We start from the raw sequence: 16805 nt of genomic DNA, 5'->3' as shown, positions 1-16805 counted from the left end.
CCCCATCAAAAACTCCCCGTCAAAAATTAACCCCCGGCGGGGAATGCGCTGACCCGGGCAGGGCCGTCGCTGTCAGCACCTTTCCGTCGCCTTTTGACCACCGAAATCGCTAAAATTTAACCCAAAGGTGCCACCGGCGTTGGCCCAGGCCGGGAGACCTCCTCTCTCTGCGGTGCCCACCCGACGCCCACCCAACCTCCTGGACGGCCCCTCTCCAAAACCTGACTTTTCCCCCCGAAAAATAATAATTAAAATAAATCAGGCATTTCTTGTCCTCCTGCCCCAGTTCTCCCCAGTTTTGCCCCATTTTGCGGGACTTCTGCCCCAAAACCGCCTTTTTTTTTTTTTTGCTTTTTTTTTTTTTACCCCCAAACAACTTTGCACTTTTGCCTTCTCCTGGAAAACCACCAAAAAAACCCCCCGGAGACGTCAAACATTAACCCAAACCACCCCTGGGTCGGGTTATATAGGAGACCACCCCCCGGGCGCCGCCGCGGGACCGACGACACCGCCCGGGACGGGGAGGAGGTTTTTTTTTGGGGGTGAAACCCCAGGAAATCCGGGGCTCTGCATGGCTGCGGGGCGTTCCCGCGCCCCGGCGGTGGCGGGATGGCTTTCGCCAGCCTCCTGGAGCACGTGGGCGGCATGGGGCGCTTCCAGGTGCTGTCGGTGCTGCTCCTGTCGCTGCCCGTGCTGATGATGGCCAGCCACAACCTCCTGCAGAACTTCACCGCCGCCACCAGCGACCACTGGTGCCGCCCGCGCCCGGGGGCCAACGCCACGGGCCTGGACGCCGAGGCCGCGCTGAGGGTCTGGGTCCCCCGCGGGGAGCGGTGCCGGCGCTTCGTGGCGCCCCAGTGGTGGCTGCTGGAGGCCAACGGGTCGGAGCCCAACGGCTCCCGGCCGGAGACGGAGCCGTGCGGCGACGGCTGGACCTACGACCGCAGCGTCTTCGCCAGCACCATCATCACCGAGGTGGGCGCGGTGCTGGAGGGGGTTTTGGGGGGGGTCTTTCAGCCCGTCCCGTGGGTGGGTCCCACCTGGAGGCACCGGGCAGGGGTCTGCTGCCGACGCGACGTTGACCTCTCCCAAGCGGAGCGTCTTCCCCGCTCCATGTCCGGTGGAGATGCTCAACACCAGGAATCGCCAGGAGGGGAAGGGAGGGATGAGGAGCTGGTGGCCATCAACGGGGGGGTCACGGAGGGGTCACGGAGGGGTCACAGAGGGGTCACAGAGGGGTCACGGAGGGGTCACAGGACCCTTGGATGGACCTTCCACCCGTGGCGATGCCGGGAAGGGCGGCCGAGCGTCCAGCGTCACCTTTCCATCGGCCGTTCTGGACCTCGCCGGCCACCGCGGGCGGTCCCGGGGCTCGGGAGGACAGAGGGGACCCCGACCTCTGTCCCAGCCCGCGCCCCCGTCCCTCGGCAGTGGGACCTGGTGTGCAGCTCCCGGGGGCTCAAGCAGCTGGCGCAGTCGCTCTACATGGCCGGAGTCCTGGTGGGCGGCGTCTTCGGGGGGCTCTCGGACAGGTGAGGGGGGTCCTGCAGCCAGGCGGGGGTGTCACACCCTCTGGGCCTCCTCTTCGTTCCCTCCTCCTCCTCCTCCTTTTCCTCACCCCTCTTCACCCTCCTCACCCCCTTCCTCACCCTTTTTTCCTCCTCTTCGCCCCCTCTTCCTTCCCCCGTCCCCTTCTTCATCCCTCTTGTCTCCTCCTCCTCCTCCTCTCTGGTTTCTCTCCCCTTCTCTTCCTCTCCCTTTTCCTCCTCCTCTCCCTCCTCCTCCTCTCCCCTTCCTTCCTCCTCACCCGCTGCTCCTCCTCCTCCCCGCCCAGGTTCGGCCGCCGCTCGGTGCTCACCTGGTGCTACCTGCAGATGGCCGCCATGGGCACCTGCTCGTCCTTCGCGCCCAGCTTCAGCGTCTACTGCCTGTTCCGCTTCCTGACGGGCATGGCCTTCTCGGGCATCGTCCTCAACAGCGTCTCCCTCTGTACGTGACCCCCCGCGCCCGGGGGCCTGTCCTGGGTGGGCGCCGTGTCCCCCCCGAACCTGGGGGAACCATCCCAGTGGTCTCCGTGTTCCTGTGGGAACCATCCCGGTGGTCTCCGTGTTCCTGTGGGAACCACCCCGGTGGTCTCCATGTCCCCTGGGCACCATCCCGGTGGTCTCCGTGTTCCCGTGGGAACCATCCCGGTGGTCTCCGTGTGCCCCCAGTACCCACCCTGGGCTCCGTGTTCCCCTGGGATATCTGGGGGCACCACCCTGGTGGTCTCTGTGTTCTGCTGGGCACCATCCCAGTGGTCTCCATGACCCCTGGGCACCATCCTGGTGCTCTCCATGTCCTCCAAACACCATCCCGGTGCTCTCCATATCCTTGGGCACCAACCCGGTGCTCTCCATATCCTTGGGCACCATCCCAGTGCTCTCCATGTTCCTTTTGGCCCCATCCCAGTGGTCTCCATGTCCCCTGGGAACCATCCCAGTGGTCTCCATGACCCCTGGGCACCACCCCGGTGCTCTCCATGTCCTTGGGCACCACCCCGGTGGTCTCCCCATCCCTTGGGCACCACCCCGGTGGTCTCCCCGTCCCTTGGGCACCACCCCGGTGGTCTCCACGCCTGCCCCGTGCCCCCCCGGTGGTCTCCCCATCCCTTGGGCACCACCCCAGTGGTCTCCCCGTGCCCCGGGGCACCGGCGGTGGGTCCCAGCCGGTGCCCACCCGCCGTGTCCCGCAGCGCTGGAGTGGATGCCCACGCACATGCGGGCGCTGGTGAGCACCTTGATGGGCTACTGCTACACGGCCGGGCAGTTCCTGCTGGCCGGCGTCGCCTTCGCCCTCCCCGACTGGCGCCGGCTGCAGCTGGCCGTGTCCCTGCCCTTCTTCGGCTTCTTCCTCTACTCCTGGTGAGGAGGAGGAGCGGGGAGGGACGGGGGAGGGATGGGGGGGGTCATGGATGGAGGGATCATGGATGGAGGGATGGGGATCATGGATGGAGGGATCATGGATGGAGGGATCATGGATGGAGGGATGGAGGGATCATGGATGGAGGGATCATGGATGGAGGGATGGGGATCATGGATGGAGGGATCATGGATGGAGGGATGGGGATCATGGATGGAGGGATCATGGATGGAGGGATGGGGATCATGGATGGAGGGATCATGGATGGAGGGATGGGGATCATGGATGGAGGGATGGGGATCATGGATGGAGGGATCATGGATGGAGGGATGGGGATCATGGATGGAGGGAAAGGTGGGAGCAGAGCTGGACAAAGAGAACATCCAGGAACGGCTGGGTGGGCAGGGAGGACACGGAGCAATGACCAGGGGGATGTAGGGACGTTGCTGGTGGGATGGAGGTGGGACAGTGACAGTGACAGTGACAGTGACAGCGACAGCGACAGTGACACAGTGACAGTGACACAGTGACACAGTGACACAGTGACACAGTGACAGTGACAGTGACAGTGACACAGTGACACAGTGACACAGTGACACAGTGACACAGTGACAGTGACACAGTGACAGTGACAGTGACAGTGACGGTGACAGTGTCTGGGCTCCCGCCCCGTCCCCTCCGGCGCAGGTGGCTGACGGAGTCGGCGCGGTGGCTCGTCATGGTGGGGAGGTCCCACCGGGCGCTGCGGGAGCTGCGGAAGGTGGCCAGGATCAACGGCAAGAAGGAGGAAGGGGACAAGCTCGACATTGAAGTACACGGCTCCGAGCGTCCGCGGCCCCCGCGGCGTCCCTGGGGGGTTTTATTGGGGTCCCTTAAAAACCCACCCCACGCCCATTCCTGTCCATCGTCCCCCGTGCATCCTGTCCGTCCATCCATCCATCCATCCATCCATCATCCCGATGACGTCCGTAATCTCCACTTCCTCCACCTCCGCCCATCCCATCCCATCCCATCCCATCCCATCCCATCCCACCCCATCCCATCCCATCCCACCCCATCCCATCCCATCCCATCCCATCCCATCCCATCCCATCCCATCCCACCCCACCCCACCCCATCCCATCCCATCCCATCCCATCCCATCCCATCCCATCCCATCCCATCCCATCCCATCCCATCCCATCCCATCCCATCCCATCCCATCCCATCCCATCCCACCCCACCCCACCCCATCCCATCCCATCCCATCCCATCCCATCCCATCCCATCCCATCCCATCCCATCCCATCCCATCCCACCCCATCCCATCCCACCACCCACCCACAGCCCCCTGCCGCTCCTCCACCTGTCCTGCCCGCACCTGCCCAGGTACCTGAGGGTCCCCCACGCCCGTGCCAGAGCCCCCCCGTTCCCCCAGACCCTCAGGTCCCACATGGAGAAGGAGATGACGTCGTCGAGGACCCGCCACACCGTGGTCGACCTGGTCCGGACGCCGGTGGTGCGCCGCATCTCCCTCTGCCTCTGCTTCGTGTGGTACGGCCGGCGGTGGAGGACGCCAGCGGGTGTTTGTCCGTCCCCCCTCGGCACCCCCGGGCCCCCCGTGCCACCCCACGCCTCCCCGCGAGGTGACGTCTTCGCTGCCCCCAGGTTCTCCACCAGCTTCGCCTACTACGGGCTGGCCATGGACCTGCAGAACTTTGAGTTCAACATCTACGTGGTGCAGCTGATCTTCGGCGCCGTGGACTTCCCGGCCAAGCTGGTGTCCATCCTCACCATCACCTACGTGGGGCGTCGCTTCACCCAGGCCGCCGCGCTCATCCTGGCCGGCTTGGCCATCCTGGCCAACGTCTTGGTGCCGCGAGGTGAGGCCGGCGGTGGTGGCGGCCGCGGTGTCCCCTCATCTCCACCCTCCCTGGGAGGGCACAGACCGGCTCAACCCTTGGATGGGACCCCCCAAGCTGGGTCATTTTCGCTTTGTTTTTTTTATGGGGGATTTTCCCCAAATCCTGGTGTTCGGGGTCCTCTCTTGCCACTCGAACTCGGCCCAAGGTGGGACACTGAGGTGACTCCCAGGTGTCCCCTTGTCCCCACCACAGACCTTCGGACACTCCGGACAGCGCTGGCCGTCTTTGGGAAAGGTTGTTTGGCCGCGTCCTTCAACTGCGTCTTCCTCTACACGGGCGAGCTCTACCCCACGGTGATCCGGTAAGGAAGGGGCGTGGCCGGGGTGTCCCCAGGTGTCCCCAGGTGTCCCCCTGGGTGTCCCCAGGTGCCCTCAGGACCTCTGGGTGTCCCACAGGCAGACGGGCATGGGCCTGGCCAACACCATGTCGCGGCTGGGCAGCATCATGGCCCCCCTGGTGAAGATGGTGGGCGAGCTCTTCCCGGCGCTGCCCTTCGTCATCTACGGCGCCGCGCCCGTGGTGTCGGGGCTGGTGGCCGCCTTCCTGCCCGAGACACGGAACCTGGCGCTGCCCGAGACCGTGGAGGAGGTGGAGGGAAGGTGGGGCTGGAGAGGGGTGGGGGATGGACGGATGGTGGGAAGGGACGGAGGGTGAGGACGGACACGGGGAGGGACGGAGCTAGAGGAGGGTTGGATTCATGTGGGGGTGGATGGGTGGGAGCTGGATGGGATGGGATGGGATGGGATGGGATGGGATGGGATGGGATGGGATGGGATGGATTGGATGGATGGATGGATGGATGGGATGGATTGGAGGGATTGGATTGATGGATGGATTGGATGGATGGATGGATGGATGGATGGGATGGATGGATGGATGGAATGGATGGATTGGATTGATGGATGGATGGATGGATGGATTGGATGGATGGGATGGATGGATTGGAGGGATGGGATGGATGGATTGGAGGGATTGGATGGATGGATGGACGCATGGACGCATGGACAGATGGACCACGAACCCCCCACCCCATTCCCTCCAACCCCTCCCCACCCCTCCCTCCCCACCAGGGCGCGATCCCAGAAGGACACAGCCCGACACCTCCAGGTCCCGCTCCAGCCCACCCAGCCCAGCAACTCCACAGGGCCCCATTAGTGCCACCCCCACCAGGAGACCCCCACACCCCGCGGCCCTCGCTGCTCCCGCCGGATGAATCCGCGGGATTTGGGGGGTGCAGGGGCTTCCAACCCCCCCCGAAGAACAAAGGGACAACAGCGACCGCTCGGACCCGGCCGCCCCCTCCCTGCCGAGCTGGGGGGGGGACGCTGGGGCCCCCCGAAATCTCCGTGTCGGGGACGGTTCGGCCGCGCTGGAATAAAAAAAAAAACAAACAAAAAACCCAACAATAATAAAATCAAAACTCGTGTGAAACGCGGGCGGTGGGGGCGGGGGTTGTTTTCCCACGGCCGCGGGGGGTCCTGCGCAGCCGGACCCGTCCCGCCCCGAAGGAAAACACGGGAGCCAGCGGGACACGGAGGCCTCGGCACCGCGGGGCCCCTCCCGGCCCCTCCCGCCCGGCCGGAGCTGCGGGGATGGGCCATCTCAGCAGAGAGTGCGGGCAGGATCCGGGATCCCGAGGATTGGGGATCCCCTGGATCCCAGGAATCCCCACGTCCGGGTGCCCAGGGATCCCCAGGACTCGCACACCCCCTCCCCGGACATCCCGAGGGTTCAGGTGTCCAGGGATCCCAGGGATCCCGGGCACCGCGGTGCCCAGACATCCCAAGAGTTCAGGGACCCCGAGGACCCCAAAGACCCCGGGGATCCCAAGGACTCCGGTGCCTGAATACCCAGGGATCCGGGATCCCGGGGATCCAGACCACCCAGGCGTCCCAAGGATCCCGACATCCTGAGGGACCCGGGTTGTCCCACGAGTCCCAGGGATCCATCCACGTGCCCGGACGCTCGGCCCACGCCGTTCCCTCCCGTCCCCTGACCCGGCCTCTCCCCGTCACCCCTCGCGCTCCGCTGCCCCCGCCGCCCTCCTGCCCGGGGTCCAAGGAGCTCCCGGGGACGCGCTCCAGGGCCCCCGGGACTTTGCCTCATCAATGATCCACCCTGGACGGGCTGGGAGGGCGCCGGGGGTCCCCATCTGCCGGGGGCCGGGGGCTCCCAGGGCGAGGAAGAGGATGGATCGGGTGGGATGGAGGGACCGAGTCCCCCCCGGCTGGGTCCGGCCCGGTGGGCACCGGCGTTTCCGCCCCGGGAGCGTCTCCACCGACCCGTGGCGGGATCCGGAGTCAAACGTTAACCGGGACCGCGGTGGCCTTAAATAGGAGCGGGGCCATGGGCGGCCGCGGGGCACCGGGGTGGTAGCGGCCGGCCCAGGGCTGCGGGCAGCGGGATCCGGGGCCGGGAGAGGCCGGGAGAGGCCGGGAGGAACCGGGAGCCACGGACAGGTGAGAGATCCATGGGCCGGAGAGCTCGGAGAGGTCGGGAGGGAGATCAAATCAGATCGATCGACGGAGGGGGTGATCGGTGGGGAGATCAAAATAAATAAATCAACAGGCGGAGGGATTAAATGAATCGATCAAGAGAGCAATTAAAGGTCAATAATATCGGATCAATAGGAATATTATCAATCCACAGGAAGATTACAGGCCACGGGCTGATCGATAGAGAGGTTAAGATTGATGCATTGATCAGCAGATTGTAAATCAATAACTGGGTCGTTAGAACGATTGGTGGAGGAGGAGATAATTAATCTGATTGGTCGATCATGGTTCAGTAGATTCATCAACAGGAAAAATAGACATCTACTGGAGGGTCAATTAGTAGATTGGTGATCAATTTATTGGTACTAGAGATACAGAGACTAACAGATGGATCACTGGAGATCCCTCTAGATCAATAGACTGATTGATCAAGCTGTCAATAGATTAACAAATCAATCACTAGGTCAATAGATCAATAACAGAATCATACGGATCAGCAAACTCATGCATAAAGAGATCACGGACTGAGGACGATCGACCCGTTATCGATAAGGGGACTCTGGTGATCAATGATTTATCAATGGAGGAAGGACTCACTGGATTGATGGGCAGGGGCACCAATAGATCGATCAATAGGCTGATTATCAGCAGATGATCGATCTGTGGACGGGCTGAGGATCAATAAACGGGCAGAGACGGGCGCGGGCAGCGGGGAAATCCATTGATCCGTGGATTGATCGATTGACCGAGGGCCAAGGAGCGGCCGGGACAGAGAGACAGAGGGACGGAGGGACAGAGGGACAGAGGGACAGAGGGACTGAGGGACAGAGGGACAGAGGGACAGAGGGACAGAGGGACAGAGGGACGGAGGGACAGAGGGACAGAGGGACAGAGGGACGGAGGGACAGAGGGACAGAGGGACAGAGGGACAGAGGGACAGAGGGACAGAGGGACACAGGGACAGAGGGACAGAGGGACAGAGGGACACAGGGACAGAGGGACAGAGGGACAGAGGGACTGAGGGACAGAGGGACAGAGGGACAGAGGGACAGAGGGACTGAGGGACAGAGAGACAGAGGGACTGAGGGACAGAGAGACAGAGGGACAGAGGGACAGAGGGACTGAGGGACAGAGGGACAGAGGGACGGAGGGACAGAGGGACAGAGGGACAGAGGGACTGAGGGACAGAGGGACAGAGGGACGGAGGGACAGAGGGACAGAGGGACAGAGGGGACAGAGGGACAGAGGGACAGAGGGACTGAGGGACAGAGGGACAGAGGGACGGAGGGACAGAGGGACAGAGGGACAGAGGGACAGAGGGACTGAGGGACAGAGGGACAGAGGGACAGAGGGACAGAGGGACTGAGGGACAGAGGGACAGAGGGACGGAGGGACGGCCGGGGGAGGGACGGAGGGACGGACAGAGGGACAGGGGGACGGCCGGAGAGCCCGGACAGTCCCGAGAGTCTGAGCCGGAGCCTGGGAGCAGCCGAGGGAGGAGGAGGAGGAGGAGGAAGAGAGCAGGTGGGGATAAATTGATCGTGAGGGATCTGAGGGATTGGTGGGACGGGGGGAGAGAGGATTGATTGATTGATTGATTGATTGATCAATAGATTAGTTAGGGAGGGTATGGGGGAGCTGAGAGCAATCAGTGATTGATTGATTGATAGAGTGAGAGAGACAGGGTGATATTTGGATTGATGAATAGATAATAGATCAATATATTGATAGATGAGAGACTGAGATTGATTGAACTATCAATAGATCAACAGAGATCAATAGACTGATAGACTGGCCAGCAGATGGATCAATCAGACTGATAGATAAATCCATTGATCAAGGGATGGATCAATCCATCAACACAGCTGATGCACCAATAAATTGATTGATTGATTGATTGAGCAATCAATAGGTGATCAATAGGTCCTAGGTGCTGCTCTCAGCCGGTCCCGTGGCCGAGCTGGTGACCATCCACAGTCCTCCACTCATCCCCGGCCACTCCACGTCCTTCCTCCATCCCTGGATCCAACCCTTGTCCTCCTCCCTCCACCCCTCGGCCGAATCTCCTCTGACCACCCAACCATCCTCGACCTCTCCTGACCCCTCCTTTGGTCCAACCCTGGATCCATCCCTGGATCCATCCCTGGATCTGTCCATCCCTGGATCCATCCCTGGATCTGTCCATCCACTGACCACCCAACCATCCTCGGCCTCTCCTGACCCCTCCTTTGGTCCATCCCTGGATCCATCCCTGGATCCATCCCTGGATCTGTCCATCCCCCGTCCATCCAACCCCCGTTTGTCCATCCCTTGACCCCTCTCTCCGTCCCTCAGCTGACCTGGGCCCCGTCCAGCTCCGGCCAGCTCCGGCCATGTCCTTCGTGGAGCTGCTGGCCCGCCTGGGCGGCATGGGCCGCTTCCAGGTGACCTACGTGGCGGCGCTGGCCGTCCCGCTGCTCATGCTGGCCAGCCACAACCTGCTGCAGAACTTCACGGCCGGCGTCCCCGAGCACCACTGCCGGCCCCGGCCGGCGGCCAACGCCACCGCGGCCGACGTCCCCCTGGCCGTGTCCATCCCCTGGGACGCCCACCGCCGCCGGCCCCAGAGCTGCCGCCGCTTCGTGGAGCCCCAGTGGCACCTCCTGGACGCCAACGGCTCGGCCGGCGCCGCGGCCAACGGCACGGACGCCGAGGCGGCCACCGAGCCGTGCCGCGACGGCTGGACCTACCTGGACGGCATCTTCAGCGACACCATCGTCACCGAGGCGAGGCGCGGGCGGCACCCCGGGGTGGGGTGGGGGGGGGTCCCGGTGTCCCCGCCCAGGTGACCCCCGCGGTGACGCCGTGTCCCCTCCCGCTGGCAGTGGGACCTGGTGTGTGACTCCAAGAGGATGAGGCAGGTGGCCCAGTCCATCTACATGGCCGGGATCCTGCTGGGCTCCGGCCTCATCGGGGTGCTCTCCGACAAGTGCGTGCTGGACTGGGAGGGACTGGGAGGGACTGGGAGGGACTGGGAGGGACTGGGAGGGGGGACACGGAGTGTTCTCTGCTCCCTCTGGCCCCCAGTGTCCCCAGGGTGGGTCTGTCCCTGCACGGGTTGTCCCCCTCTGTCCCCACGTCGCTCCCAGCGTTCCCAGCGCCCAGATTCTTCATCCCAGTGTTCCCAGTGCCCGGATTATTCATCCCAGTATTCCCAGTGCTCGTGGCCCCATCCCAGTGATCCCAGCACCCCAGAGTCCAACTTTCTCCCATCCCAGTACCTCCAGCTCCCCATATCCCCCATCCCAGTGCCCCCGGTGCTCCCGGTGCTCCCGGTGCTCCCAGTGCTCCCAGTACTCCCAGTGTTCCCAGTGCTCCCAGTGTTCCCAGTGTTCCCAGTGTTCCCAGTACTCCCAGTGTTCCCAGTGCTCCCGGTGCCCCCGGTGCTCCCGGTGCCGTGTCCCCGCAGGTTCGGGCGCCGGGCGCTGCTCACCTGGTGTTACCTGCAGCTGGGGGCAGCGGGGGTGGGCACGGCCGCCGCCCCCTCCCTCCTCATCTACTGCCTGTGCCGCTTCCTGACCGGGCTGGCCATGGCCGGGGTGTCGCTCAACTCCGCGTCCCTCTGTGAGACACCGCCCTGGGACCCCCCCGGGGAGGGACCCCAACACGGGGAGGGACCCCAAACCCAGGGAGGGACCCCCAAATCCAGGGAGGGACCCCCAAATCCAAGGAGAGACCCCCGGTGGGAGAGACCCAACCCAGGGAGGGACCCACACATCCACCCCAAACCCATTGACCCATGGGAGGGTCCCGACCCCGCCCCACTGACACAGGTGGGGAGCCCAAGCCCCCAGCCCGCCCCCCAGCCCCCGCTGCAGCCCCTGAGGCCGCGGTGGCGCCGCAGGCATGGAGTGGATCCCGACGGAGGCGCGGGCCGTGGTGGGCACCATCAACGGCTACTGCTACACCCTGGGCCAGTTCGTGCTGGCGGCCGCGGCCTTCGGGCTCCCGCGCTGGCGCCAGCTCCAGCTCGTCGTGTCCCTGCCCTTCTTCGTCTTCTTCTTCTACTCCTGGTGCGGGACCCCCACGGTGTCCATCCCAGTGTCCATCCCCAGTGTCCATCCCAGTGTCCATCCCTGTGTCCATCCTCAGTGTCCATCCCAGTGTCCATCCCCAGTGTCCATCCCTGTGTCCATCCCAGTGTCCATCCCTGTGTCCATCCCCAGTGTCCATCCCAGTGTCCATCCCTGTGTCCATCCCCAGTGTCCATCCCAGTGTCCACCCCAGTGTCCATCCCAGTGTCCATCCCAGTGTCCATCCCCTGTGTCCATCCCAGTGTCCATCCCCAGTGTCCATCCCTGTCCTATTTTTTTGGGGGGGAAAAAAGGGATATTGGGGTCTTTAAAGGGTGGAAGAGACCCCCCCTCAAATGCTGACCTGTCCCTGACCCCTCTGTCCGGGGTCCCTCGGGGGCAGTGGGAGGGTTCGGGACCCCCTGACCCCCAGCTGGGGGTCCCCCGGGGGCGGTGCGGGGCCGGGGGGTCCCGGGACCCCCGATGTCACCCGTCCCCGCAGGCTGTACGTGGAGTCGGCGCGCTGGCAGGTGACCTCGGGCAGAGCCGACCTGGCCCTGCGGGGGCTCCGCAAGGTCGCGAGGGTCAACGGCAGGAAGGAGGAGGGGGACAAACTCAGCGAGGAGGTGGGGAGGGGTCCGGGCACCTCCCCGATCCCCCCGAACCCCCGAAACCCCCGGATCTGCCCCTAAATCCAGCCCCGAACCCCAGTCCGCCGGTTCCTTCCCTTCCACCCCGCCCCGACCTCGGGAGATCCCCCCCAAATCCTCCCCCGTTCTCCCATCGATCCCCCCCCCACATTCCCTCTCTCCTCGGCATCGATCCCCCCGGATCCCCCGGGTCAGATCCCCGGGATCCCCCCCAGACCCCTCGGATCCCGCTCAGATCCCCCCTGGATCTCTCTGATCCCCCTCAAATCCCTCCAGATCCCACCCCAGACCCCTTGGATACCCCCCAGACCCCCCCAATCCCCCCCCGGATCCCCCACCCCGGAGTTCCCAGAGCCCTCCCCGGTCAGATCCCGGTCAGATCCCGGTAGGATCCCGGTCGGATCCCGGTCGGATCTCGGTCGGATCTCGGTCGTATCCCGGTCAGATCCCAGTCACATCCCAGTCAGATCCTGGTTGGATCCTGGTCAGATCCCGTTCGGATCCCGTTCGGATCCCGGTCAGATCCCAGTCACATCCCAGTCAGATCCCGTTCGGATCCCGGTCGGATCCCAGTCGGATCCCGGTCAGATCCCAGTCAGATCCTGGTCAGATCCCGTTCGGATCCCGGTCGGATCCCGGTCGGATCCCGGTCGGATCCCGCAGATCTCCGGGATCTCCGCAGGCGCTGCGGGCTCTGGTGCACCGGGAGCCGCCGCTGCCGGGCGGAGCCGTGGCCGCGCTCGTCCGGACGCCCGGCATGAGGACGGTGTCGTGCGGGGTCTCCTTCATCTGGTGAGTCCCAGCAAAAAAAAAACCCCTTTGTTTCGGGAAAAATCCATAATTTCAGGAGAAAAACACAATTCGGGGAAAACTCCCCACGTTTCGGGGAAACATCCCATCAAATCGTGGGCAAAATCCCTGATTTTTTTGGGGAAAAAAAATGAACTTTTTGAGGGGAAAAAATCCCCCCACCATTTAGGGCAAACCCTCGATTTTGGGGGGAACTCATTCACTTGTTGGGAAAAAAAAAATCCTTTGGGGCAAAAAACGCCTTTGGGGAAAAGAATCCTCGACTTTTTTGGGAAAAACCTTTCACCTTTTGGACAAGAAACACCTCTGGGGGAAACAACCCTCTTTTTTGGGGGGTGGAAAACAGCTTTTGAGGTAAAACCTCCTGGTGGTTTTTTTTGGAAAAAAAAAAAACCAGAACAATTTTCTGGGGCAAAAAAAAAAATCATCTCTTGGGATCAACGCCCGCGTTTCAGGGAAGACCTCGATCTTTTGGGACAACCTCCGGGTTTTTGGAGTCCCAAGGCCCCGTTTTGGGCGGGTTTGGTGCCGATTTGTCGGATCTTGGCGCAGATTTATTAGATTTTGGCACAGATCTGTTGGATTTTGGTGCAGATTTGGCAGATTTTGGTGCGGATCTGTTGGATTTTGGCACAGATCTGTTGGATTTTGGCACAGATTTGTTGGATTTTTGGTGCCGATTTGTCGGATTTTGGTGCGGATTTGTTGGATCTTGGCGCAGATTTGTCGGATTTTGGTGCGGATCTGTCGGATTTTGGCGCAGATTTGTCGGATTTTGGTGCAGATTTGGCAGATTTTGGCGCAGATCTGTCGGATTTTGGCACGGATCTGTTGGATTTTGGTGCTGATCTGTTGGATTTTGGTGCGGATCTGTCGGATTTTGGCGCAGATTTGTCGGATTTTGGCGCAGGTTCTCCACCAGCTTCGCCTACTACGGGCTGGCCATGGACCTGCAGGGTTTTGGCTTCAACGTGTACCTGAGCCAGCTGGTGTTCGGCGCCGTGGACATCCCGGCCAAGCTCCTGTCCGTGCTGGTCATCTCCTGCCTCGGCCGGCGCCCGGCTCAGGGCGGATCCTTGGCGCTGGCCGGGATCTGCATCCTGGCCAACATCTTCGTGCCCAGCGGTGGGAGCGGGAGCGGGGAGGGAGGGACGGGGGAGAGGGATGGAGGAGGGTGGGATGGGGAATGGTGGGATGGGGAATGGGATGGAGAATGATGGGATGGGGAATGGGATGGAGGAGAATGGGATGGGGAATGATGGGATGGAGAATGGGATGGAGAATGGTGGGATGGGGAATGGTGGGATGGAGAATGGGATGGAGAATGGGATGGAGAATGGGATGGAGAATGGGATGGAGAATGGGATGGAGAATGGGATGGAGAATGGGATGGAGAATGATGGGATGGAGAATGATGGGATGGAGAATGGGATGGAGAATGGGATGGAGAATGGGATGGAGGAGAATGGGATGGAGAATGATGGGATGGAGAATGCGATGGAGAATGATGGGATGGAGAATGGTGGGATGGAGAATGGGATGGAGAATGGGATGGAGAATGGGATGGAGAATGATGGGATAGAGAATGGGATGGAGAATGGGATGGAGAATGGGATGGAGAATGGGATGGAGAATGGGATGGAGAATGGGATGGAGAATGGGATGGAGGACGGTGGGACGGAGAATGGGATGGAGAATGGGATGGAGGAGAATGAGATGGAGAATGATGGGATGAAGGACCACCGGCGGGATGAAGGGCCATAAAGGGACGCAGGGTCCCTGGAGGGGTGGGGTTGACCCCTGGGTGGACACGGAGCAGCCGCGGGGCCGGGGGTGACGCGTCCGGCCGGCCCCAGAGCTGCCGGCGCTGCGCATGGCCTTCGCCGTGGTCGGGAAAGGCGCCTTGGCCGCCTCCTTCAACTGCGCCTACATCTTCACCGGGGAGCTCTTACCCACCGTCATCAGGTGGGTGGGGTCACCACAGCCCCGCCCCCACCCAGCCGGGCACCGCCCATGTGCCAACACAACCGAGTCATCAACCAAACCCTCCATGAACCCAACCCTCCATGAACCCAACCGTCACCAACCCAACCTGCCATGAACCCAACCATCATCAACCAAACCTTCCATCAACCCAACTGTCACCAACCCAACCGTCACCAACCCAACCATCACCAACCCAACCGTCACCAACCCAACCGTCACCAACCCAACCATCATCAACCCAACCCTCCATGAACCCAACCATCATCAACCCAACCATCATCAACCAAACCTTCCATCAACCCAACCGTCACCAACCCAACCGTCACCAACCCAACCGTCACCAACCCAACTCTCACCAACCCAACCTTCCACCAACCCAACCACTGACCACTCCACCCATCCATCCCTCCACCCACCCCTTTATCCCTGCCTCCGTCCCGCCTCTCTCCACCGCTCCCACGCCCGGCTCTCCCGGCGCAGGCAGACGGGGATGGGCCTGGGGGGCACCATGGCCCGCGTGGGGGGGATGGTGGCCCCCCTGGTGCGCATGGCGGCCGACGTCACCCCGGTGCTGCCCCTCGTCATCTACGGCGCCGCCCCCATCGTCTCGGCCGTCGCCACCTGCTTCCTGCCCGAGACCCGCAACGCGCCGCTGCCCGAGACCGTCAAGGACGTCGAGAGGAGGTGAGGAACCCCCGGAAACCCCCTGGGAACCCCCAGAAACCCCCTGGGAACCCCTGGAAACCCCCCAGAAACCGCCTGGGAACCCCCAGAAACCCCCCAGAAACCCCCCAGGAACCCCCAGAAACCCCCCGGGAGCCCCCAGCCCTTCCCTGGGGGAATATCCCCATTTTGGGGTGGGATTGGTTCTTGGAGGAACCCAGGAGTTTTGGGGTCGAAAAGGGTTGGAGGTTTGGGGTTTGGTTGGAGATTTTGGGGTTGGGACGAAGGTTTGGGGTTGGAGGTTTGGGGTTGGGATGAAGGTTTGGGGTTGGGATGGAGGTTTGGGGTTGGAGGTTTGGGGTTGGGATGAAGGTTTTGGGTTGGGATGAAGGTTTGGGATGGAGATTTGAGGGTGTGGTTGGAGGTTTGGGGTTGGGATGAAGGTTTGGGGTTGGGATGGAGGTTTCGGATGGAGGTTTGGGGTCAGAGAGCTTTGGGGAGACCTGAACCCTCTGGGGACAAAGCTGAAGCTTTTTGGGAGGGGCTGAAAGTTCTGGGATTGGGAAGGATCCAAATCCGGGGAATTCCGGGGAGGCACTGGGAGGTTTTGGGGTCCCTCCAGGGCGGGACACCTCGAGGACGACGACGTCGCCGTGCCCCTGAGCAGCACCAAGAGCAAGGACGGCGCCTGAGGGGGGATTTTGGGGCCGGGACCCCCCCGGAACCCCCCGGGGGTTATTTATTGAACCCCAATAAAATCCACTGGGAATTTCGGGATCCGGAGGGGCCGAAGGATCTGGGGGCGTCCCCATCCCCCCCCCAAAGGGCGTTGGGACATCGGGGGATCCCCCCCGGAGCTCGTTAACGAGGATTAATTGGAATTCCCGGAGCTCCTTGGCCTTTGCCCCAGTTCCGGAGATTTGGCTGCAAAATAAAACCCGGGAGCGGGATGAATTCGCGTTTCCGGGCGGGAAAAAGCAAACCCGGAACGGGGCGGAATTCACCCCAAAAAAAGGGCGGCACAGCCCTTGGAGAAGCCACACCCCAACCCCAAAACCGGGATTTTCCACCCCAAAAAACAGGCAAAAATCTCAGCCCGCAGAGCAGCCCAACCCCAGCCCCTAAATTGGGGTTTTTTACCCCAAATCCAGGCACCCATCAGCCCCAAGATCCTGCGGTTTTACCCCAAACCCTGACCGCGCTCTCACATCCCCATTTTTGCTCCAAAATCCCTCATTTTCCCCCCCAAATCCCCAAATTTTGCCCCCCCAATCCCCAAATTTCACCCCCAAATCCCAAATTTCGCCCCCAAATCCCCAAGTTTTCCCCCCAAATCCCCAAATT

The 16805-nt window shown here is 62.4% G+C and overlaps 2 protein-coding genes across 2 annotated transcripts; both read left to right on the top strand.

Annotated features, from left to right (window-relative positions):
- Positions 1-507: 507 nt before the first annotated feature.
- On the top strand, positions 508-6173 carry LOC120747636 (solute carrier family 22 member 6-B-like). Its single transcript, XM_040053660.2, has 10 exons — positions 508-975; positions 1432-1532; positions 1835-1989; positions 2735-2903; positions 3589-3712; positions 4319-4434; positions 4549-4763; positions 4998-5106; positions 5201-5404; positions 5876-6173. Exons 1-10 carry the CDS (start codon positions 610-612, stop codon positions 5958-5960), a joined length of 1644 nt encoding a protein of 547 aa, XP_039909594.1. The 5' UTR covers positions 508-609; the 3' UTR covers positions 5961-6173.
- A 3499-nt stretch (positions 6174-9672) lies between these two features.
- LOC120747634 (solute carrier family 22 member 6-like) lies at positions 9673-16577 on the top strand. Its single transcript, XM_040053656.2, has 10 exons — positions 9673-10065; positions 10165-10268; positions 10749-10903; positions 11184-11352; positions 11855-11978; positions 12685-12794; positions 13723-13937; positions 14669-14777; positions 15279-15482; positions 16084-16577. The coding sequence occupies exons 1-10, from the start codon at positions 9673-9675 to the stop codon at positions 16151-16153; spliced, it is 1653 nt and encodes a 550-aa protein (XP_039909590.1). The 3' UTR covers positions 16154-16577.
- Positions 16578-16805: the final 228 nt, after the last annotated feature.

The sequence above is a fragment of the Hirundo rustica genome (genome assembly GCF_015227805.2).
Source record: "Hirundo rustica isolate bHirRus1 chromosome 38 unlocalized genomic scaffold, bHirRus1.pri.v3 SUPER_38_unloc_1, whole genome shotgun sequence".
Classification (NCBI taxonomy): Eukaryota; Metazoa; Chordata; class Aves; order Passeriformes; family Hirundinidae; genus Hirundo; species Hirundo rustica.
Note: the sequence above shows the minus strand (reverse complement) of the source record. Positions and strands in the feature narration are given on the sequence as shown.